Source organism: Daucus carota, chromosome 4 (genome assembly GCF_001625215.2).
Source record: "Daucus carota subsp. sativus chromosome 4, DH1 v3.0, whole genome shotgun sequence".
NCBI classification, from domain to species: domain Eukaryota; kingdom Viridiplantae; phylum Streptophyta; class Magnoliopsida; order Apiales; family Apiaceae; genus Daucus; species Daucus carota.
The window spans coordinates 27,834,927-27,859,826 of record NC_030384.2 but is presented as its reverse complement, the minus strand read 5'-3'; the positions used below and the strand labels follow the sequence as shown (position 1 = coordinate 27,859,826).

General features: G+C 35.4%; 3 protein-coding genes and 1 long non-coding RNA gene across 6 annotated transcripts; 1 reads left to right on the top strand and 3 right to left on the bottom strand.

The window, feature by feature from the left end:
- Nucleotides 1-584: 584 nt before the first annotated feature.
- LOC108216754 (laccase-4) lies at nucleotides 585-2,997 on the bottom strand. Its single transcript, XM_017389594.2, has 5 exons — nucleotides 2,809-2,997; nucleotides 2,530-2,681; nucleotides 2,187-2,431; nucleotides 1,055-2,110; nucleotides 585-966 (listed from the first exon to the last, which is right to left on the bottom strand). The coding sequence occupies exons 1-5, from the start codon at nucleotides 2,893-2,895 to the stop codon at nucleotides 836-838; spliced, it is 1,671 nt and encodes a 556-aa protein (XP_017245083.1). The 5' UTR covers nucleotides 2,896-2,997; the 3' UTR covers nucleotides 585-835.
- A 5,683-nt stretch (nucleotides 2,998-8,680) lies between these two features.
- On the bottom strand, nucleotides 8,681-13,366 carry LOC108215564 (uncharacterized). Of its 3 annotated transcripts, XR_010291395.1 has the most exons (6): nucleotides 13,128-13,366; nucleotides 12,474-12,685; nucleotides 11,990-12,224; nucleotides 9,768-9,865; nucleotides 9,493-9,608; nucleotides 8,681-9,285 (listed from the first exon to the last, which is right to left on the bottom strand). It is a non-coding gene; the product is annotated as an uncharacterized LOC108215564 (long non-coding RNA). The 3 variants fall into 3 exon arrangements; XR_001805952.2 differs by lacking the exon at nucleotides 9,768-9,865 and having other exon boundaries at nucleotides 12,474-12,795; XR_010291396.1 differs by lacking the exons at nucleotides 9,768-9,865; nucleotides 12,474-12,685 and having other exon boundaries at nucleotides 13,128-13,365.
- On the top strand, nucleotides 8,822-9,798 carry LOC108215563 (uncharacterized). The gene is made up of 2 exons (XM_017388062.2): nucleotides 8,822-9,142; nucleotides 9,226-9,798. The coding sequence occupies exons 1-2, from the start codon at nucleotides 8,822-8,824 to the stop codon at nucleotides 9,676-9,678; spliced, it is 774 nt and encodes a 257-aa protein (XP_017243551.1). The 3' UTR covers nucleotides 9,679-9,798.
- A 10,051-nt stretch (nucleotides 13,367-23,417) lies between the features above and the next one.
- LOC108218087 (protein LURP-one-related 10) lies at nucleotides 23,418-24,892 on the bottom strand. Its single transcript, XM_017391009.2, has 3 exons — nucleotides 24,533-24,892; nucleotides 24,238-24,465; nucleotides 23,418-23,790 (listed from the first exon to the last, which is right to left on the bottom strand). Exons 1-3 carry the CDS (start codon nucleotides 24,791-24,793, stop codon nucleotides 23,590-23,592), a joined length of 690 nt encoding a protein of 229 aa, XP_017246498.1. The 5' UTR covers nucleotides 24,794-24,892; the 3' UTR covers nucleotides 23,418-23,589.
- Nucleotides 24,893-24,900: the final 8 nt, after the last annotated feature.

The following is a 24,900-nucleotide window of genomic DNA, read 5'->3' as shown; positions in this document are numbered from 1 at the left end:
TCTTACCATAAAAACACACATGGTTGAGTGCAAGAGCTCATGTGGGCCACTTGTACAAGTTGTAATTCAATGAATCGCCACCAAAGTCAATAATGCTACTCATCTACCAAATAGACCACAAGAAATATGCCTTGGAGAAGACTTTCCATTAATTCATCTTGTACTGCACAAACCTGCTTTCATCAAAGTACCTAACTCAGTTTCTTAATTTGAATAGCATAACATTTTGACATTTGGTAATAATGTCGACTTAGTCTAATGTTTTTGGTTTTTGTATTTGTTACGAGTCAATGACAATATTTTAAATACGGATGATGAGCAAGACAGGATAGCCCGAGGGCTTATTCTCTGTCGTCCCTGGTCCTGGATTTGATTCTCGCTACCCTGGGACTTGTCTATGAATGGATACTACTTATTAGCTTATAAACTGTAGCCAAAAAAATGCAGTGTTAACTACTAAGAAACAAATTGACAGAGATACCATATATTGTTAAAGTTCTTATCTGGGAAATAAGTGAAAAATTTCCGGACTTTAGGTTCAGATTTGATTGCCACAAAAGTCTTAGTGGAATGAAGTGCAACATGTATGAACTATGAATTTTGATACCAGCATGAGAAGAAAATCTCAAAATTACATATATGCTTTAAGTTGTAGTCCTGCTGATAGAACTACTCAAAAATGTGTCATAAAGTTCCAATACTACTTGATCTCACCACACTTCATTCTTGATTTTATCTCTTTATGTTATCTATAGGTTTATATATTCTGGCTTTCCATTTGATGTCTCTGATTTCATTTTCTGCAACTTCTATTGATTACATTTGTTGATTTGTATCAACATTTTGGAAGATCTTGTGGAGGTGGCAAAATCGACTCATTTGGGCCTTTTCCATTGTCCACCAAGAATGCCATTTTTAGTCCCCATGTGGTGTGTACTTCCAAGGGGCAATGCAAGAACCAAACTCCTGCATGTACATAAGACTTTTTTGTTAATTTCCTCTGTTTTAAGTGTTACCCGAAAAAGTGTTGTGATGTTACACATGGCTAGATTACCTGGATTATCTGCGCGAAATCTTATAGCAGTCCATCCACCGGATGGTACACCAACTGTGTTCCTCTCCACAGGATCAACAAGATTGAAGTTCTGAGGATCTTTCTTCGGATTGAAGTTTCCGACTCCTCTGCCTACTGCGAAGAAGTTGAATCCATGGAGATGAATAGGATGATTTTCGGGTGATATAATGCTGGTATCTTGGAGGACAACTTGAACTGTGGCATTGTAAGGCAGTCTATATAGTTTTGTGCCACTTGTGGTTCCTAAATTTGTTGGTGGCGTGCCTGTATAATTGTAAGGGAAAGGTGGATTTGCTGGAAAATCAGTGGTGAAAACTCCTTTGGTCTTGAAGTAATGTGCTTGAAGAAGAGCTGTAGTAGGCATGACAAATGTCACATTGTTTATATTAGCCACGACTCGACTACCATTACCAGCTTTGCAACTAGGACAAGGATTTACGCCTAGTCCCACTGTGAAAAAAAGGGAATGATCAACTGTTAATGGCACTTGTGCTGGAAAAGTTTTTGAATTTAAGCTTCGTAGTGATTGTATGAAGTTTTCAGCGACTGGCGTAGCATTTTGAGGCGGGGGCTTTGTGAAAGTAGTTGGAGCATTTGCAAGAGTGCCGGTATAATGTAAAGTTGCTGTTGCTGTCACATTGTCTACAGCAATTGGAGAGTCCATAAATGGTGCAACAGCGACAAGGTATTTGCCAGAGTTTTGATCTGCATCAACTATAACATTGGTGGTTTGGCCTGGCGCAATTAGGATTGTATCTGTTTTAAATGGCTTTACATATGTGGCATCCACTTCCACTACAGTTAGCTTGTGTCCAGCAATCTTGAAAAAGAGTTCTTCATTAAGTGCAGCGTTGATGATTCTCAACATGTATGATTTTCCGCTATCAACACTCAACTGGAATGCATTCTGTGATGCACAACCTGAGACTGATCCTGGTAGGCCATTGATGGTGTGAGCATCTGAGACGTTTGGTGCCAACCCTGATTTAAGAGCCTGATTGATCACATTTTCAGTGTCCGATTTCCACCATTCACCTATAGAACGCAAGTAAATTACATAATGAGATACTGATGTTCCATGTAAAACACATTAAGCTTTGATATATCTTACCTAAAACGACAACAATTTCCCTGTGGGGTTTGGGAAAAGGATAAGGAACCCCAAGCTTAGGGTGGATTACAATGGCGCCATGAACAGTCACACGTAGCCATAAAATATGCGCATGCCACAAGAGCGTCCCCCTTTGGCCTGTAATAGTAAAGTTGTACACATAATTTTGTCCAGGCTGAATAGGGCATTGTGTGATGTATGCTGGTCCATCTGCCCACCCTGTTCTTAGTTGCCTGATACCGTGCCTGCAATTTACAAAAATCGGGACAGTTAAGACTAATAATGTAGCACTGCAAATATCATTATCATTATGCATGTGATATAATCAAATATATGTTCTTACCAATGGATGGAAACATTGTACTTGACTTGATTAACAACATTGACGAGGACTGTGTCGCCTTCTCTGGCAAAGAGCGTAGGGCCTGGAAAGCGGTTGTTCACTGTCACAATTGGCTTGCTAGAACACAACCGGTTGGTGTTCCTCATCACCACCTTCAAAAGCATTCATCATATATGTTTAGTTTTCAATTAGAGTTCGAAAAAAAATCTAAAAATTATTTAAGCATAATTTGATATTTTGAACAGTGGACTGTCAAATGCCTGCAAAGCTTGTACTTACATCGAACTTGTATTTCCGAACTTCAGATTGGACTAACAAGGGTAGAACACTAGCCACAAAGATCAAAACGCGGACCCAAGACCCCATCGTCGTCTTTTCTGTCTGAATTGAAAGAATGTGTCTGATGTTTATGATTCAAATGAAGCTGTAATGCAGCTAACTAGCTTGTTTCTGTGAAGAATGAGTGATCAGCTCAACTTTATATACCAAATGAACTGAAGCTGTTGCTGCAATGTCAGTATCCATTGGTTGGCTGATTTAAAACATTCTTAACTAAAAAGCAAGATAATCAAGGGGTGATCAGTTTCCAATTATCATATCTTGCATGTCACATAAAGTACTAACTGTCAATTTTATCAGTGTCATTAAACGGATAAATCCTCGCCTAATTAAGTGTATCGTCGTAGCTGACATTGTTAATTATACTTGTATTTCTGATCCTAATGTGTTCATACATCAAGTTTTAGACATCAGCTGTCAGCTATAAGTTACTTTAAGTCGTAAGTCATTATTTTAAGTTTACCCAAAGCCCAAACAGGACCGATCTCCAGGTTTAGTCTAAATTGTAAGAGGAAGCACATAAGAAGCATACTCGAAACTCGAAACATACTTGTGTTAGATCATACTTTCTTCGTTCCCCTGAATTGTATATATCGGGAGATGGGAACGCGACACGCATTTTAATACTCAAAATTCTTATTCAGAAAAAGAAAATTTTAAAAATAAGTTTTAAGACTATACTTTATATAAGCATTAAAGTGTGTGCTGAGCAGTGCAAAGAAAACGGATAGAAATGAGTGGACGGAGGGAGTAGCTTACATATCCGGACTTGCATATAAAATCATCATAAACAAATCTTAAAAGTTCAGCCGGCTACGTCAGGTGTTTGTTGTGCCTGCAAGTACCTTCTGCTTGATAATGATAACTTATCAGGTTCCAAATTACATACTCTCTCCATCTCTTAATACTTTTCATGTTTCTCTCTGTCACGCTTGTCAACACACACTTTTGATCATTAATATTTTTAATTTTGTATTAGTATCAAATATAAAAACTTCACCATATTGAAGTACTCACAAATACGAATCCAACAACATCACTCATGATTATATTTAGGCTTATAGATTAGATGTAAATTAATAATTTATCTCATGTTATGAACAGTCCCGACATTTTAAATGGGAAAAGCTTTCAGAGACGGAGGGAGACTGGGAGTAACTAATTGTGGTTAAAAACTAGTTATCATGGAGTTTATGATAAGCTGTGTAAAAGTGCAAGTACAAGATGCATAGGTGCTGCTAGTCAAAAAAACTCATGATACATTGTTTGAAAGCAAAGTCATGGTCTCTCCACTTGCTCACTAAACCGAACCAACGGTGGTTATAACTATATATGCATGTGTTACTAACAACTCCTCGGCTCAATCTTTAGGTTCACTAAATTTCACTTCACCACAGTCACTGTCTTCTAACTTCTTGACGACATTAACAGCTGAGCTTAAAACACATTATAAAATGTTTGAAACAGAGAGATTTTATGACTGTTTAACCAAACTAAACTTAATGGTGGGTATAACTAAACATGCGTCCATTTCTATGTATCACTTGATCACTGTCAAGTTGTTTTGATTAGGGTGATGTGACCAGAGAGCTGTATTATCCATATATGATTCTGCTCCCTCAGTTTCTTATTACGTTTCTCGTTTGATATGTTGGATTGTTAATTACTAATCTACATCTAATTTATAAACTAAGGGGCTGGTATTGTATCATGATTTTTAATGACTTTTATTGACTTTTAAAATCTAGGTGTATTCAATTACAACTTTTAAATACTCTTTAAAAGTAAAGAGGTATTGTATCAGGATTTTTAAAAAATCTTTCAAAGTTTAAGGTATTGAATAACAACTTCTAAAGAGTTATTAAAAGTCAGTTGTTATTCAATATATCAATGACTTTGGTGGAAAAATATAATTGATAGACTTTTAATGACTTTCTATGGAAATTGCATATATTTTTTCAGAAAATTGTCAGGCCATTCTTGAAAAGATTTGACATGACTTTATCTTCCCTCAATTAACCGGTCGCTCCAACCTAGGGTTCATCCTCTGCGAAAAGTCTCTCCAATTCATCCTCTGTGAAAAAAGTTCCTTTTCTTCTCTATTATGATTCTTTATTATCATTGTGTTTGCTGTATTGCCATCAATAGTGGTAGTATTAGTGCCCGGATATTGAAGGATATTTCACTGCAGAGGACTGCTACATCAGTAATCTAGCTCTCCACACCTGGAAGATGAAAAAGAATGCATAAGGTTTATGACGAGTGACAAGTGCAACATGTGCTTTTACAAGCCACAAAGGATACGAGTAATTCACCTGTACTTGACCACTTGTTGCTTCATTAGCAAGCGTTGATTTTTAATATTACCTTCCGCACAGTAATGATACAAAAAAAGTAAATGCCTGGGTAATGTTTTGCATAGTTTTGATTTTTTTTGCCTTTGTTAAAGATAATATGATACAAGATCACGATTAATATTATGTTTATAAATATGATTCAGTAAACAGTATTATAGTATATATAATACAGCAATAATACCTTGTACTCGACTTTGTAGTCGCCAGATTTGTGAACATACACCCACTCGACTTTGTAGTCACCAGATTTGTGAACATACACCCAACTTGGGTATAACAAAAGATCGAGAGGGTATAGCAAAAGTTCTATAGGATTTCAGATATGCTATTTATGATTTTAATAAAAGTCTATTAAAGTATTTCAAAGTCATGAATTTGTAAAAAAAAAGTCTGTTAAAGTTTTTAAAAGTCATTGTCTCGGGAGTCATGAATTGTTTTTGAAATCTTAAGAAGTCAAAGAGAGTCATTAAAAGTCTATAAAATCCATTAAAGTCATCCTCCCAAAATTTGTCATTAAAAGTCATGATACAATACCAACCCCTAAATATAGTCGCGAGTGATCTTATTGAATTCGTATTCACGAGTACTTTAATACGGTGAAATTCTTATATTTAATACTAATACAGAATTAAAAATATTAACGAACAAAATTGTGTGTTGGTAAATGTGATAAAAGCAAACGGGAAAAGTATGAATACACGAGGTAATATATTTTTTACTAGGCTCTTCTATGTGGGGCGGGCCGTTGAATGCGACAGCCCATCCCGTTAATACGAGAATAGGACAACGGAACTAATATCACACATATTACTATATCATTCATGTCTTATGTTCGGACACTAGCACGGTAACATTATATTCACTTGAATGAAATAGAACATAGTAGAATAAAATGAAATTGGATAGAATAGAATGCAAGGAGCATCTGATAGAAAAACACTAATACAACACTAATACTTGACCTTGACAATCTCATAATCCTTGTGAGTAATCTCTTCACATTCCTCATAAAATATATGTAAATTTGTTTTCTGAATTTCTGGTAAGGTGTATTTTGACATTTTTCGGGGTTTTATTCGAAACTTCTTATTCTACTTGAGTATTGTAAGAAGTCAAAAATTTCAGCATGCAAAACAAAATCACTGATTATTTGAGTTGCATTCAGGGGCGGATACATATGGGGGGCTCAGGAGGAGCCCACCCCTGAGTCTATAACAATTTTTATTTCCTTTGTAAAATTTTGTGTATTTTATAAATGAGACCATCCTCAATTATCTTGAGCCTTTTCATTTTTATTGCAAGCCCAGTCCATTTATTAAATAATCTATTATATTATATCTAACGTTCTCTCGTAATCGCTGGTGAAGTGAATGAATTAAAAGAAAAAATAATGATTTGCTGCTCTTGCTCGAATTCAATAGTGCAATGCTTCACTGCTTCCCTCTCTTTCCGCAAGATTCAACTTTGGTAATTTTTTTAATATTAATGAAGCCCCCTCCTTGTTAATATCCTAGATCCGCCACTGGTTGCATCTGTCAACATGTTCTCTAAATGCAAAATTTTGGAATGTCAATCACTTAATTGTATCTAACAATAGTTTGAGGCACGGTCGATTTTATTCAATTCCTTCTTCGCTCAGTCTCTTTACTATCTTCTTTTTGAAAATAATAGATTTTTAATATTAAAAAAAAATAAGACTGCAAAAATTATGATCTGGATTAGAACTCTCTCCTTCTCCTGCATGACATAAAAAATATAATATTTTTCATATCAACTTTCTTCCAATTACTAAATTACTTGTTATTGAAGTATCCGAATTACATCTTCCTCCTAATAGTTTCTTAGCAAAAACAAAATAGCACAAATGATGTGTTGCTTCTTTTGTTGAGAAATAGTCTAATCAAAGAGAATTTTGTTTTGTTGAGAAATACATTGATCAAAGAAAATTTTGAAATTTATGTGAATCTGAGAATGGATAAACCTGTGATACGGATGAAGATCAATATATCCACATGACTTAGATATTTTTATTCAAAATCATACTTTCTGATCTGTTTACAGAAATGAGGGTCCATATTAAAGAATCAAAATCAGATACTTTGATTAACAATGTCAAAATTAATACGATTTGTCTAGTGTGTCCATGGACACATGCTCATCGCAAAATTTTTTGCATTTAAATGATTTTATTGATGTGGCTAGTGTATATGCAGAGGCATCCACGAAATAGGCGCCTATAAAAATGATCTAAACATAAAAAATTTCGCGATTAGCATAAGCACATCATAGAAAAACTGAAATTAATATTCATAGTTTCTGATTTGTTTATAGAAATCAGGTACATATTAAAGAATCAAAATCAAATACTTTGACTAATAATGTCAAAATTAATATTCTTATTAACGGTCTCTCGATATTGAGAAAGCCGCAAAGTGAAACAAATCAAATGCTCAACTTAATCGTTCAAGACTTGAAATGAAGTAGCAAATTATGTACATATTTGACAAAGTTAAAAACTTATTTAGAAAAAATATGTATATTTAGATAGTATATTTTCATATTAAACTTGTAATTGGGTGTTTGGATGGGACTTAAAATCCGGTTTCTAGGTTTATAAGTTACAAGCACTAATTTGTACCATTTGTATAAAAAATCAATAAGTATCGGAATACTTTCATGATTTCTACTTATTTCCCAAATACTTTAGTCACTTGTAATTCTTATCTTGCTTCTAACTTCTGCTTAATTTTTTACTTTAAACAGAAAAACACTTATTTTTAGCACACCAAACGACCCCCTTTATTTGTGAAAATAAGTTATTTATTTTCAGGAAAAAAACAATTTTTTTAATTAAATATTTCATTTTTGAAAAATAGGAAAAGACAAACAAAATCTATGATGTATTTCTTAAGTAACATCTTGCTTCTTCTTTCGGTTGTAAACATTATTTTAATTCTTTTCTCTTGCATATTATTCTTGTTAAGGATACAAAAGTAGCAAATAATTTATTTTTTTAAAATAATATCTTGCTTTCTATCAAAAAAAAATAAAAAATAATAATATCTTGCTGCTTCTTTGGATAAATATGACTTCATTTCTTCTCTGCATATACTCTTTTCTCTGCCATATACTTGGTAAAAAGATGCAAAAGCACAGAAGGGATGGAAACCGGAGATTACAATTTTCAAGTATCAGAGTTTATTTTTGGGTTTTAGAAATTAAGGAAGACAATATATTATTAGTATAAAAAAATATATTACAAGATAGTTATTTTATCCAGCTTCAATTCCTCTTTTGCCTTGTATGCGTGTACTACATCTAAGCTTTCATCATAATAAATTAAAATTCTCCAAGCAAGTAAACATCTTTATCCATCGAACATGTCCAACTCACATGTAAAAACATGGTTAGGCAAATTGTTAATATGTGTTCCATTTCACTTTCAAGCTTCTGCAATCATAAAAATAAATAAAATAAATAATAATGCTCAGATGAGATAATGTACAGTCTATACCACAGATGAGAGGCTGAAAACACTTGAGTTTCTGCTTCCAGGACATGTAACTCACTCTTATCTACAAAACATAATCATAAAGATGATTGCATTCAAATGCATCACTTCCTTTACTCCCACCCAACATGGTATTTTTGACAAAGGAAGACCAGCTAAAAGGAAAAATTTCATCTTACTCTCGAAGTCGAATGATTCGGATTCAGCTGCCCCAACACCTGACGGGGATTTGCAGAAGCAGGAATTGCTTGCCAAAATTGCAATGCTTCAAACTCAAAAAGTTCGTCTCACTGGTTTTTTGGATGAGCGGTCGGATTACCTAACTCAGTTTGCTGAAGAAGCTAATGCTGAGATTGATCAGATAGGAGAAGAAGCTCTTAAAGAACTGGAAGAAACCAGTGCCAGGGTGTGTTCTAATTCTGGATAATTACTTGCTTCAAAAATTTCCATAATAGAAATGACTCGAGTTTTTAATTTCTTGATTGGCAGATAATGGGGAATCTTGAGAGCCAGATGCAAGCCTTTGAAGAATCAGCAGAGTCGAGCAAACTGGAAATAGAAAAGAACGAACAAATCTTAGCAGAATTTGAAGGTCTAATTGAGGAGAATAAAAATGAAGGGATGTTCTTCAAAAATCTAGGAGAAAAGACACCTATCGATAAAGAGAAGGGGATGAGGGAGGCAATAAAAGAGGCAAAGAAAATACAACAGACTATAAAGGAAAGTGCCGGACAAAAAACTAGAAGAAATATCTACCTTGCACTAATTGGTCTGTTAAGTATAGGGATTGTCGATTCTTTGATATCTTCATCTGATTACCGGAAAGCCCTGGTTCTTGGTGTGCTCTTGATTGGTGTGCTCTCGCAAGTCATCTATGAGCAAAGCATAGCATCAGAAACAGAACAAACACAAGAAGCAGAAACCAAGGAAGACAAGGAGTGAAAGTCCCCTGCCTCTATTTAATTGTACCATATATATTTTTGCTTCATTTGAATATAGCATGATTATTAACAAGAATAAAGATTTCTTACGGATAAACCAAGCAATTTAGTTTTTGCATCATCAATTGCTCAAGCAATTTCATTTTTGCATCATCAATTGCTCAGCGACATTTCTAATATTACCACTCCTGAAATAACAGGATGCTCTTACAATATAATGCTTAAATCAGTATTAGCAGTACTAAAACAGTAAAACTGCACCACCTTAAACAAAATTTGTACAACTTATGTACTGTCAAACACAGGAATCACTAAACCAAGGAAAATAGAGAGTGATGAATCTATCTCCCTCGGTTACATTAACTGTGCCATGATATAGAAGAGAATATAGCTTGAGATTTTTACTACTTGGGACAGATAATTCAAGCAGCTTTGTTTTTGCACATCATCCATGATTAGTGAGATTTTTAAAATCACCAAATCCTCAGATGATATGATGCAAAGCCTTTGAGTAACAAGCAGAATCAAACAAACTGGAAATAGAAAGAATGAACAAATGTTGGCAGAATTTGATGGTCACTGGTGAGATAGAAGAGAATAAAAAATGATGGAATCTTTAGCAACCTAGGAGAAAAGACACCCATCTATATTTTTGCCTCAGTTTATTCAAATGTAACAGGTATATCTAACAACAAACAAATGTGGCATGACCAATAATCCCAAATGAGATCTTTACTATTTGGGACTGATAATCAAGCAACTCTGTTGGCATCATTTTCCGTACTCAGTGATATTTCTGAAAATCACCAAATCCCCAATAAACTGATGCTCCATCTTAGATACTGCTAAAATATGTATCAGTCAAACAAAAAATGCACCACTTTGAAAAGGATTTGTAAAACTAAGTACTGTCCAAACACAAGCAGAATAAACCAAAAAAAAAAATCAAAAGTGATAAATTTCTGTACCTTCAAGATATTTAAATGTACAATTAAAATCTTACTTTAAGCAAATATAGCATGACCAATAAACCCAAGTGAAATTTTTAATTCTTGGGACTGATAAATCAAGCAACTTTGTTTTTGCATTGTCATACATGCCCAGTGATATTTCTGAAATCACCAAATCCTCATATAACATGATGCTCTATCTTAAATATTGCTTACTATAAAATTTAGCTGTGTGTGTGTGTTGCAGGCAATAGTATTGAGCTAAAACTGCACCACTATAGAATAAAATTTGTAAAACTAAGCAGTGTTTAATTGTTCAAAACTATTGCACAGACAGACAAATTTCTAAGAAGTAAATGCACAAAAAGGTCAAAGCCAATGCCAGATGCGAGCCTTTAAAGAATCAGCAAAGGCAAACAAATTCATATGACAAAAGAAAAAAGAGGGGAAAAAAAAGCAGGCAGAATTACAAGGTAACGTTGAGGGAAATAGAGATGAGGGAATGTTCTTCAGACATAAGGAAAACGTCACCCATTGTTGAAGAGAGAAACTAGATGGATATTTGCCTTGCACTGATTAATCTGCTACGATTTGGGTTGCTTAACCCTTGGATCTCCTTCTAAGGGCAGCTGTGTTAAGACTCAAGGAGTGCCCCAGCAGGGGCAAAGGTAATCCGAGTGCAAATGGAGGCATAGAACTCAAATCTCACCCCCCCCCCCCCCCCCCCCCCAAAAAAAAAAAAAAAAAACAAAAGTGTATTCCAATATCAAAACTGCACCAATTTAAATATGAATTGTAAAACTAAGCATTGTGTTCATATAGCAAGTATATGTATTAAAGGTCGTACTTTGTGCACAATATCACAAGACTCTCACATCATGCTATAGGGACAGTTCCGATATACACATCCTTATCCCTATCATCATGAAGAGGCTGTTTCCAAGGAGTTCTAATTCCTGACCTATAAATAGCACAAAATCGAAAAAACAAGACCTACCACATAGCAAGTAGACACCACACACTTAGTATCATGCAACATGCAAGCACATCCTTTTTAGCAAGTATAAACTCTATATTGCATGAGGTATAACCCAAAGCAAAACTTAATACTTCGGACTATATAATCATGCTAATTTGTTTTTGCATCATCATATGTTTCTGGTAATATAACTACAATCACCAAAATCTCAGTTGAGATGGATGCTTCACACAGAACAGAAAAAGAAAGAACTGAGACTCACTTTTAAGTTCCTGGTAAAACAATGCAGCTTAACTAAAAGAGTTAAAAATATGCATTCACTAGTTTTGATTTTACAATTTTGGAGTAGGTAATAACTGTAGCATTAACGAAATCGCTCTTACAAATTACGGCTTGCGAATCAGCCCTTTCTTCAGAGTTTGCAACAGCTGGCATTCAGTGCTCATGCTCTAGTAAATTGTCCTGCGAAGGTAATAACTGAATCATCAAACCAAGCATGCCAGATAATTTTTCCAGGCTTCCTCATTTAGATCAAAGTTGAAATAATCTGATATATCAACACCAGGGAGTCTCCAAGGCTTTTCTTCGAAGCTATCAGTGTCAACTTCAAATACAGTCCTGATGCCAAAATAAAATAAAGGAGTCACGCAAATTTAAACAAGTGTGCAATCTATTTATATATAATATATTACTCGGCAATTTACACATCATAATTGAGTCAAATATCAGAGCCAATACCCAATCTAATTATATATACTACACAATAAAAGAAGCACGAGAAGATACAAAATAAACAAATTTGAAACAAATAAGAAGTATAATCAATCCATAAGTCATAACTATATGGGATAACGAAGTGAAAATTACTTGTAAGATGGAAGTGTGAAATTCAATCCCCTACTGAAACGATGTCCTGGTGTATTGTTGGCCCAAACTGGCATGCCATGACCTTTTTGCATAGTAGGAGCATTTTTCGATCCGGCTGGACGGTATTCACCTCTGCCGTGACCAGCGGAAGGTCCTGCAATGAGAGGGGGACGAACTAGACCTCCTAAAGGATATGCACCAGGCCTCATGTACTACACATTTATCAAAATTGAAGAGCACGCAGGGGCGGACCGAGTGTAAGACCATGGGTGGCCTTGGCCCCCCATCCTTCCAGCAGCATAGTAGTAGTAGTATATAGTCTCTGTATATTAGTTGTATAATCAGTTGTAAAATCTAAATATGGCCCCCCCATCTTTGTTTATATACATCTGGCCCCCCTTATATTTCTAGTCTGCGTCCGCCACTGAGAGCACGAGACAATAAGATTAAAGGGAGATAAACATTAACAGGCGCTAAATAAATTGCATTCACAAGCCAACAATGATCTCAAAATTTCTCTGCTCCTTTGAGATTGAATATAGTAGCTAAAATAAGTAGTAATTGAACAAACAAAAAAAAACAAATTAAACAAGCGTATGGTTTTGCATAGTGATAATGATTGAATTAGAGTACAAAGAAAGAGAATTGAATTACCAGGGATGATTGTAAAACGGAAGAGGTGATGATAGTCTTTCGCAATTCATCCCTCAGTCACACCACCATCACATTAACACAAGCGAACACCCCGCTTGCACCATCATAGACACACATAAATACACGCTTCTATATATATATACACACACACGAGCACAAAAAAATCCCACTTGATTAACTTCAATCCCCTTTCTCTCTCAAAAGCTTTCCCCCACAGACAACGGAAACCGCAAACTTTGGGTTTTTAAAATTGAAAACCAGATCAGTTAAATCGGTTCGGTTTCGGTTTTAAAACCGCAAAAAAAACAAAAAAAACTTTGGAATTCAATAAATAAAATGTTATTAAAGTAATTAATTTCCTATTTATGTTTATGGTTAATGAACAACCCTTGATCAAAATAATATGAAGATCCCTCGACATAAAAGTGATAATGCATTCTATTTCAATTCATAGTTATGAATTTTTTACAAATTCTAAATTTGTTCCACTTAATTCCATGTGTATACTTTCTAATATTTTAAACATATATTCTAACTTTACTTTCAAAAATATTAATATGTTGCTTGTAATAATATTCTAATTTTTTAAAAGTACTTATTATCATATAATTGTATGCATCATTGCATATATTTTTGAGGTTGAAGAAATCTCAAAGTTTTGAAAATCGGGGGATCTTAGATAAATTCAGTTTATGCATGAAGTTGATATTAATATATTTATATGTATTATTATTATTATTATTATTATTATTATTATTATTATTATTATTAAATATATTTATTTATAAACGGTTCGGTTCAGTTTTTTGCGGTTCGGTTTGAACCTAAAATCGAAACCGCAACCATTATAATCGGTTCGGTTTTTAAAATTTCAATTTCGGTTCGGTTCGATTTTATACGGTTCGATTTTTATCGTTTTTTAACGGTTTCGATTGATTTCGGTTTTAATTCGGTTTCTTACTCACCCCTAGTAAGATGTACAGTTGTACTAGTAGTACTATATTTAATTTTTAAAATAATATAATAAAACATAAATAACTAACTTTTACAAATAATTATTTAAACATTTTTTATTTGTCAAAAAAATTAAAAGTAAAAATTTGCAATATCACATATACGAGTAGTCAAATATTCGATATTTTGATGTACTTTGTAATTGATTGACTTTGGTTGAGATATTCGATTGAATTTTATAAGTGGATAGTTATTTCGACTAGGCTAGTTAGAGGCGGTAAAGAGAATTATGATCAAGTATTTGAAATGTATATTACATTGTAAATTGGAATAAGGCAGACGTGTCTAAGATTATTGGTTATGTCGGTGCAAATTTTTAAGGTGATAATGATAATAAGATTTAACTTCAAGACACCTATTACTTTTGGGTATAAAAGATGGGAAAGTAAAATCATGCATATGTTACTGAAACGAAAATGACGTCGTGATATGCAATTTTTAATTAGTAATATGATTGTAAATCTTCTTATGAAATGTATTTATATTGAAATGTGTTTTAGACACATTGGTTTACATATGTTTCAAAATACTTAAGTCGCGATATCATTTTAACAAATAGTGAGAATGTAGTTTTAAATTACGGAAGATGTATATTTGACTTGATTTGTCAAATAAATCAACTAAGAATAATATATTGTGTGGGGGTTAAAAAATATATGAGTTAATGTATTAGTAGTTACAAAAGGATATATTGATTGGTGATATTATATTTGTAAGTTACAAATACATTTAAAAATATTAATTATTATTTATGAGAAAGTTAGGTAAATCCAACTGAATATACTATAGTTAATGATCCAGTCGACCATGTAATAGCGACGTGCTGTGACATATGTCCATTCATAAAAATTTCACTCGAGCCGACTATATTATGTAAATCCAGTAAACTGTGCAATGTACACCTACAACAAAATAGAAGCCAAATAGAAGCTGAAATCATGAGAGTGATAGAGTATGGATAAGGAAAGTAGTATCTTAGTAAACCGGAGAGCGGCTTATGTTGAAATTATTAAATTGAAACCCCGGAGATGAAATGAAAAATCTTATTGACACAATCACAAGAAGATCAAGTAAAAAATGAAATTTATATACATGAGGAGTCTAAGATTTACCCGAACAAGATCAGTAGAAGCTCAATTTCTTCTTGCCCCCAATCTCCATAGCGTGTTATCCTTTTAGGACGTCCCACCAATTGTATACGTTACAAAAATAGTAAACTTTTATAATATAAAACACCATTACACCAACTATTTTCTTCCACTATTTCCATTCTATAATAATATAAACAATATTACACCCGCTACTTTCCTCCAATAGCTCAAATCTATTATTAAATATAAATGGGTCCCACCACTATACCCACTTTTCATCTAAGTAGAATAATTATTTACACTTTTTCTTGGTCTCCGTGTCCCAACCAAATGTATGCAATTGGTTGGGACGGAGGGAGTATTTATTAACAAATGCAACAGTAATTTTTTAGTAATAATGGGTTGATAATGAGTGTGGCTCATGCCCTTCATAAATTGAATCTAGATGAGATTGAAATTATCAGTCGTAGGCTTGATAATGAGGATTATAAAACTCTGAAACTGAAATGTATTTCATGAGATGTAATGATACTAGAGTTCGAGAGTGCTGGGGATGATTTTGGAGAGTTTGTGTCTGATCGGGCACTTTATGAAGGCCCGTCTTTGTTTATATGTGAAAATCCTCACGAATTTATTGGACCAAACTTAGTTGGTAGGGGAGTATGATGTGCTTGGATGATGTTACCTTACCTACGGATAATGAGAAATGTAGGTTATTCAAGTTTGATGTATGGAAATTAAAGAACCACCATATAGGATATTTGGAGATAGGTGGAACAAGAGGACATTAAGTAGAGCTGATAGTAGGAATGGCGAGTGGGCCTGTTGGAGGGTATGAGATCCTTACACATTTAAGAAAGAAAAGTGCAAGAGACAATTGAAAATGGAAGCACTCCAATCTTTTTTTAAGACATGTGTAAGACGATTTAAGAATTAAAAAGAGGCAACTTTGCTTTAGCTTCGGCATCATGGTTAAGAACATCAGCAGTTGCATAGTTTGGAGGCTTGGCTTCGTAGTTGAAAGTCTTTGCCATTTATTTATAGTTTGTAGTAACCTTTTATTTGGTACTTAAATTTGGTATAATATTGAATTAGCAAAGAACCTATCATGTAACACAAGTGATGAAACAAAAAGTGGCAATTTTGCTTTAGCTGAACATTAGGCAATTGCATATTTTGGAGGAATTGGATCTTTATTCACAGTTTGACATGTCAAACACGGGATGTAATTTAATTTGGTGTAGACTTTGAAGACTTTCTCTTTCATTCATTGTTTGTGTGTAATATTTTATTTGCTTTGACATGTGATTTAGAATCAAGAATAGACTATTTACTAGAATTCTATAACCTTATATTGAAAGATGACTTGCCTCCATGGATGCATGGTGTCCATGTGTTATTCCTTTATTACATACTCGTCTGGGTTGATGACAACACCAGAATCATCTCATTCAGATAATTTCATATAGAAACGAAACATAGGGGCAAAAATAGTAGAAGATGGAAAGAAATCGTCAATCAAAATGTATCAATAAGCGTAATCACTTGGAGAGCAGCTGAATAGATAATACATCCATCATTAAAAAAACTCGAATATGTAATAAAAAGATGGCAGTTCTGTTATTGGTCCGTAAACAGTTGTGTATACATATGTACGTCAGTGGTCCGCCTATGCATATATGATGGAAAATTATGCAAGAAGCAACCATGCTCTTATCTCACCCAGATAGAATAACAGCAGACCCGGCAAAGACCTGCAACCAATAATGTTAGTCATGCTGGTCCGGAAACCAACAATGTTAATCACCCCATTCAGATAATTTTACATAGAAAGGGAACAAAAGAGCAACAATAGTATAAGATGGACATTTTCTTGATTATAATTACTTAGACTTCCAAGTAATCTGTTACTAAATCAAGTACCTAACAGTGCAGAAAACATGGGGAATGGTCCTATAACCAGCATCTTCAAGCACTTGCAAGTATAGAAGTTTAAAATCACCCTCCCTTGCCTAATGCTATCAAATTTTAACATGCACAGAAAAGAAAAAAAAAATCTTGATCCATTTTGTACTTCTCATATTCCAGATAAACTAACTTTGCAAGAAGATTCAAATTAACTAGCGGCTCAGAGTACTTAAGTTTTCTTGATCCATTTTGTACTTCTCAAAGTTTTCTTAAATTTTGCTAAAGAATTTAGTGTAAAGTAAATCAATAGGATTCAGTTTTATTCTGATCAATCATACGCAGCCCAAAATCCCCTAGTCAAATAGATAATAAGCTCTGAATTTTATGTCGGATCGGTGATGTTTCATAGTAAATCTGAAACCGCACTCCCTCAGTTTTTAAAAATTAAAACCGAAACCGCCGGTTCGGTTACGGTTCAATTTCGGTTTTAAATATCTCGGTTCGGTTACAATCACTTTGGTTCGGTTTAAAAAACACATATACAAAAAAAATAATAAAAGATCTTCCTTCATTCAAAATATTATAATATTTATACTTACGAAATAAAAATACAATATAAAAAAAAAAAAAAATTGTTGACGGTTTCGATTTCGGTTTCGGATTTATTCGGTTTTTTCTTAGCCTAGTGCCAATTGCACCAGGTCATAGATCCACGGCATCGCCACGATTTACTGACCGAGGTAATACTCAGGCAGGGAAGAAAATCTAGGATAAATGAAAAGGCTACCCCACTCCAAATAGATGCAAAAATTATACAGGATTAAATTTTTTTTTTTTTGATAAACAGACACCATTCATTAATAATTTCTCGGGATATCTTACATCAAGTGGAGTACTACCAAAAGAGGAGACTAATACAAACTATGCTCCTGAGAACCTACCTAAGCTGCTTAGATCAAAAGAGAAGATATAGTCCAGCATCTACCAACTGCATACATAGAAAAGCTAAAAGTATAGGCTTACAGGAAGCCTATTAAACAACTATTACCAACCAAATATTGCAGATACCCCGAGAATTTGCTTGCACCTAGTCGAAACCCAGTTAGAGGCTTGCAGCCCTACGGAGCCTAGAGGTCTCTCCAGTGTAAACCATGGATTTGGGAGGCCCTTCATGCTCCACCGAAGCTTGCAAGTGACGTAAGAACTTGAGCTGATTTTGTTCCTCAGAACTACCAAGAATGGTCCATCCTCCATCAGCTGAGGGAAAGTTTTCATAGAGCTTTTCTTTACCTTTAGAGATAGGTAAGGGCAAAGGAGCCTCAGCAGGAGGGCTGGGAGCCGCACGAGGAGAAAGGTCATCAGGATGGTTCATCCAGTCGCTCAGACTCAAAAGGATCTCAGCCTCATTCACATCCAATTCCATATGATCGTAGTGAGCGTCATATCTCTTTCTTTTGCGACTCACAGCAGGTGGCGGAGGGGGACCATCGATTACCTCCCCATCTCCGAAATTTGCAGGCAGATCGCCTACAGGACCAGGGAGGACAAGACCCATGTCTCTGTCCAGGTGGAACTTCAGATCACCAAACAGTCCAGGACATTCAGAGAAGGAGGAGCAGTGGCTGAGCCCATAAATAGCCATGTATTGCGCAGTAGTGTTCATATGATCAGGAATCCATGCTACTCTCCTGTTTTTGCCCTCCCTGAAGTTGTTTCCATGCACAGTGTTAAACAAACCATAAGCCTCCACCTGATCTTCACGAAGGACGATATGTTCCTGAACACTTAATGTGTCAAAAACATTGAGGTTGGAGGTTTCAATGTGAATGAGATTCCAGTCTTTCTTAAGTGCTTCTATACAGGCAGCTTGGATTCCGGCCATCAAGGCCTGTTCTTCAGTGAGACCCGAAACAGGGCCCATGGAGCCCCAGACTTTGACTCCTTTATCATCTCGAATGATTGCTGCAACACTCATCCGGGTAGTGTTGTTGAGAGGATCATGCACTATTTCAACATGAACATTGATCTTGTAATAGCCTTTATCCGGGATTTCCCAAATGAACTCCATTGATGGAAGTGAGAGATAAGCAGTGCCAAACAAGAAGAAAGAAGAAAGAGATGGGGAGCAGTGAGGGATAAGAGGCAGTGAGGGAAAAGAGACATGATAAATAGAGCATAAAGTAAGCTCCAGGAAAATACACACCAGATAATACACAGGACGTCGAGGAAGAGACCAGCAGATAACCAAGTGTCTGTATTGGGAAGATAACCTGAAAGAAAATCCCCCCTGGGGCCAGTACACTGTATCCAGCCGTCGCTAAGATTATGAAAAGAAAGGCTTAACGGGAAGGGCACCTAGACTTAGCCAGGCTTCAAATTTGAAAAAGAGAGAGTGAGGACCCGGGAAAATTAAAGCAAGTGCTGGGCCATGACTTGAAATAAATGTGAGCCCAATCATCCAGCCCAGAAACAGTTAAGACCAGACTTGCAGATACCATCTCTAGCTAACTTATCAGCATTGTCATTTAATTCTGAGGGGACAAATTGAATTGTAACATTCTTGCGGAGCAGAGAAGCAACCTCAAAGTTAGGAACTAGCAGGGGGAAGTTTATGTCCAAGCCTTCAAAAATAGCATTTATTGCACCCACCGAATCCGAGCACACAACCACGTTTTTGCTAGAGGATTGCCATAAGAGAAGGTGGTGCATCACATGCAATATTGCACTAATTTCAGCTTCTATGGCCGAAAGAGCACTAATGGGTCCTGAGAAACAGTAGATTGTTTTGCCATGACGATCCTTTATACAACCCCCAATCCCACCACCTAACTGACCCCACTGATTATTATCAAATGCCCCATCAACCATGCAAGTAAGATCGTAATTCTGATATCGATATTGCCAAAAGGAGTTCGAGGCTGCCAGGTGGTGAATTTTCAGAGCACCCCAGGGGTTGATTTTCCAAAGAGGGTCCTCCCCAAAGTTCATTACAGCTGCTGCCTTGCCCCATTTGGAGATTCTGATCATGATGATTGTCTCCAATTCCACCTTCTTAATTCGTTTTTTCTTGAAAACCAGTTCATTACGAGCGAGCCATATTGACCATAAAGCCGCCGTAACCACTAGATGCCAGGCATTTTTGACAAATTTAGCTTCTTTCAGATAAAGCAGTGAGTGTAGCGAGAAAACCCCAGCTCTCAACTCAATATGTTTTTGACTCCACCAACGGCCTATAAACTCCCATGTCCAGACGGCCAGCTGACAGTCCCAAAATAAGTGTGATGTTGACTCCACGCTCATAGAACACCAAGCACATGATGGGTTCGAAGTGCCCAGTCGGTTTTGCAAAAACAGGTTTGTCGGAAGGATTCCCCAGGCTAGTTTCCATAAGAAGGCATGTAGTTTTGGGGGCACCTTGAATGACCAGATAAAATTCCAAATCGAGCTTCCACCTGTTTCATTGTGGGAGTTGAAATCAAGAATCAATGAGCATGCATCCCTAGAATTAAATGTTTTATTAGAGGGTTTCCAAATCAAGGAATCCTGCCTCGGACTGAAATTATGCAGCTGAATGAGCAGAGAGATGTGTGAGATTAAGAAAACTACCTAAGAAACTCCACGAGTTGTTTATCTAGATCTATTATCTCAATTCTTGATTAGAATAATTTTGCTTCCTATCCCATAAACGCAAAAAGGCCAAACAACCAAACCATTCTCTAGATCTTGTCATGCTACAAATTATAACGTACTCTATCTCATTTTTTAACAGTGAGTCTGCTATTTGTACGGACAGTATGACATATTACTCCCTCCGTCTCACTGCGGGTTGTTAACGTTCACTGTTTACACGCATTTTGCACGCATTTTGACACTCTTATAAAGTATAGTTTTATAATATTTTTTTAATTTATTTTTTTCCTAAATAAAAACATTAAATTTTTATTCAGAATTTTTTTATTAAAAACCTCTCATGGAACTATATTTTATAAAGGTCTTAAAAACCATGCCAAAAAGTGATGTTAACAATACAACAGGACAGAGGGGGTAAGAATTATGCAAAAGGACGGACGACAAAAGTATCTGTTAAGCATGTCAGAGTTTAGATACCTTGACAAGACTTAATTGTTTGCTCATATGACATATTCCCATGCTAACACTAAAGAAGCCCGATAAATATTGACTCAGGAACGACCATGTTTGCCTGAAATTACACTCTCTGTAAAATGCTACAGATAGTTTTGTCTGAACAAGGTAAAAACAAAATTCTACATTTTCAATGTTTTACAGGCAAAACTTTACATACATATGAAAAATAGTTTCTCGTCAGATCAAAGAAAAAACTGACTACTGGCAAGAGGTATACTCATTTTTTTGAGCTCGTAAAGTTATGCAATTGCTTTGTGTGTAGAATTTTATTAATTGTTAGGTTATCTTGACTATCGTATTACGAAACGACATCTCATAGTTTAGGGAGGTATAATCATATACTGTGAAAGATCACCGCATCATGAAGTTGACATTTGTGCAGAAATTCTGAAAACCAACCTTCCTGCATAATCTATGGATCAGTTTCCTTGAGTTTAGCTGTTATTCTATGCGCTCCTCAAAAGAACTTCTCGTTGGGTATAAGCTAAAGAATATGATTGAACAAAATGGTTAAATTCATGTAGAAGTTCCATCATTAGTTGATACGAAGTGTTATAGTTCTAGGTAGCTTACGTAAGGAAACTCTAAACAGATAATACTACGTTACATCCTGGTAATTAAATCAAGTCCCAATAAGTTTGGTAGAAAGAAAGTATACAGCCCATTTACAATTTTAATCAATAATAATAAGGCTTAATGACCTTTTAGTCCTAGAAGTTTGGGTGGATGTTCCGATACGGCCTCGAAGTTTAAAAACGTATCTTTCGACTCTCAAAGTATCTTTGTCGTACCTTTTAGCCCTTATGGCGTATACCGGTATATAACGGGGTGGACAAAATTGACATTTTACACGTGAGGGTTAAAAGGGGCATTAATCATTAAGGGTTAAAAGGAACATCTCATGTATTTTAATGTATTTTTTAGGGGTTAAAAGGAACGAGATGTATACTTTAAGGGTTAAAAGGTACGCCCAAACTTTACCCCGAATATGAATTGTCAATTTTATCCCCTCGATTTATACCGGTATTTTTAAAAAGGACTAAAAGGTACGACAAAGATACTTTGAGGGTCGAAAAGTACGTTTTTAAACTTCGAGGCCGCATCGGAACTTTCACCCATACTTCGAGGGCTAAAAGGTCATTAAGCCTAATAATAAACTTTTAGACGAGAATTGCATATTTTGGGAGAATTTTGTAAGTTGTATAGTCCAAGCACACCCCAAGGATATTACATCTCAAAAACATAAGCATTAGTATGACATTGGTGAGAAAGAAACAGCTCCACCTCAATTGCTGCTTTTTGTAAAGCGTAAACAATTTCATACTTCAGGGACTTATCCAAGTAGGTAATATATTTCAATGGCATTGTTGCAAGTATATGATATAGTTGTGTAATTTCACGATTTCTTCTGCATTGATTCATTCCAGACAAGAGTTGATAATATGTTTTAGGCCATCACCTGCCAGTGGGATCGCGTTAGGGCCAATTCCTGTTTCTCAAAGTCTGGCCAGCGACTTGAAAAGTGTGGTGCACATCTTTTGCATTGTCCAACCTGCACAACAGAGGCAGTCCAATGCAAACTATCAAACCATTTGTATTAAATTGCGTAATTCATTGCAACATGCAAACAAACTACTGCCGAAACCCAAAACTCAGAAATCTTGTTATAGTAACAGAAGAGTACAAGAAGATATTACCTTTTGTTGGAAAGAAAGGATGGGGTTACCAGCGGCATCAAGCAAAATACGACGATCACGAAGGTTCAAGAATTTACCCTTAACTTTGAACATGAAAATGATGTTTCCATTAGCATCAGTTGCACCAAAGTTACCTTCTGATATCATCATCATTTTCCTTACTATCGTTAGATCAACCGGGTATGGTACCATGAACTGTTGCCCCACTGCAGCTAGCTACTGCTGGATTTCCTCCAGCCGGCGCCATGTAGCTCCCTTGACCCATCATCATACTCGTCTTCTTTGTCTTTATTATAAAATTTTAACTCTAACATTTTGGCTTTTGTTTCTTGCAGATAAATTTGGGGCCGCTTGGACAAACTTAAAAGAAAAAGTGATTTTTTGCTTAAAATTGTAGGTTTTAAGATACAATTAAGAGGGAGATAGATATAATATTAGGTGGAAGCTTATTCTTTTATTCATCATAATAATCTTTATATAGAGTTTACATCCAACAAATAAGCATGAATAGTGCCACTCATATAGCCTAATCAATTACAAATATTTCTACAATCAACCAACATTAAAACAAACTCAACTAATTAATATTTCAGCTACAATTTTGAATCAAAATTCCAACCCAAGTCCCACATCGGATTGGTGGTTTTCTATATAACCTGAGGAGCCTTCATTACTGCGGGCTTCATTGATTTCTTCCAGAATCACTATGAGGGCAACAATGAAGGCATAATCAACATGCGGGTACACAGTCACTGCAAATTTGTCCTTTCCAAGCACAATGCTGCTAACGCTATGCTTCTTGTGCATCTGCTCAAATTTAATAATTATCAATTCATTAGAAAAGCTGTAAATAAAAAGAACTAGGGGCCATTTGGTTAGCTTAAAAAAGTGCTTATGGCTTAAAGTAAAGAAGTGAACTAGAAATGAGAAATAATTTAAGACTTGTAAGTGATTAAACTGTTTGGGAAAGAAGTAGAAATCCTAAAACAAAAGCTAGCATTCTCAACTTTTTATATGTGTTTCTGGCTTTTTATACAAACGGATCAAGAAAAGTAGAAGCCGGCTTTTTATAAAAAAAAAAAATGGAAGTACCTCTCACCAAACAGGCACTAGAACATTTGTCTGGTGCTCAAATAAGTTTTAGTTATAAATGAATTGTTTTTTTTGGTCCTTTATCATGTCATAAACAAAGGGTCTCCATATAACGAAGTAGAAGTTGATTATGGAAGTATGTTCTAATTGATTACACGATACCTGAGCTATGACAGTTGAAGTAGTTCCGGCATAAATGGTACATGATCTCTCGAACCAGCTGCCTTTGATTTTGAAGTCACAGTTATGCTCAGAAGTGTTAGATGCCAAGAAGACATCCAGTTGAGTCTTGACTTGGAGGAGAGATGACTTCTTTACAGTAAAAAGGAAATCTCTGGAGTCTTTGCTATCCCCTCTGTAAACTTCCCATCTATTATGTAGACTGATCATCTGAAAAACAGGGGACAAAATCAAAAGTCTTGCTTCTAATAACAGAGAGTTGACAGAAAAAATATACCTTTTGCTGGAGAGAGAGGACAGGGTTACCAGCAGCATCAAGCAAAATACGACGATCACGGAAACTAAGTAATTTGCCCTTAACTTGAAACATGATGTTACCATTAGCATCTGTTACCCCGAAGTTACCTTCTGATATCGTCAACATCTTGCGTACAATAGTAAGATCAACTGGATATGGTACCATAAAATGTTGCCCCACCACAGCGACTGCAGGATTTCCTTCAGCCGGTGCCATGTAGCTCCCTTGACCCGTCATCATACTCGTCTTCTTCCGCGAATGAAATCAGGTATAACTGTGCAAGTCCATTTAAGCTAGGACTAAATATATATAGGCCATGCAGTCATGCTGTTGCGTATTCTTTTGAT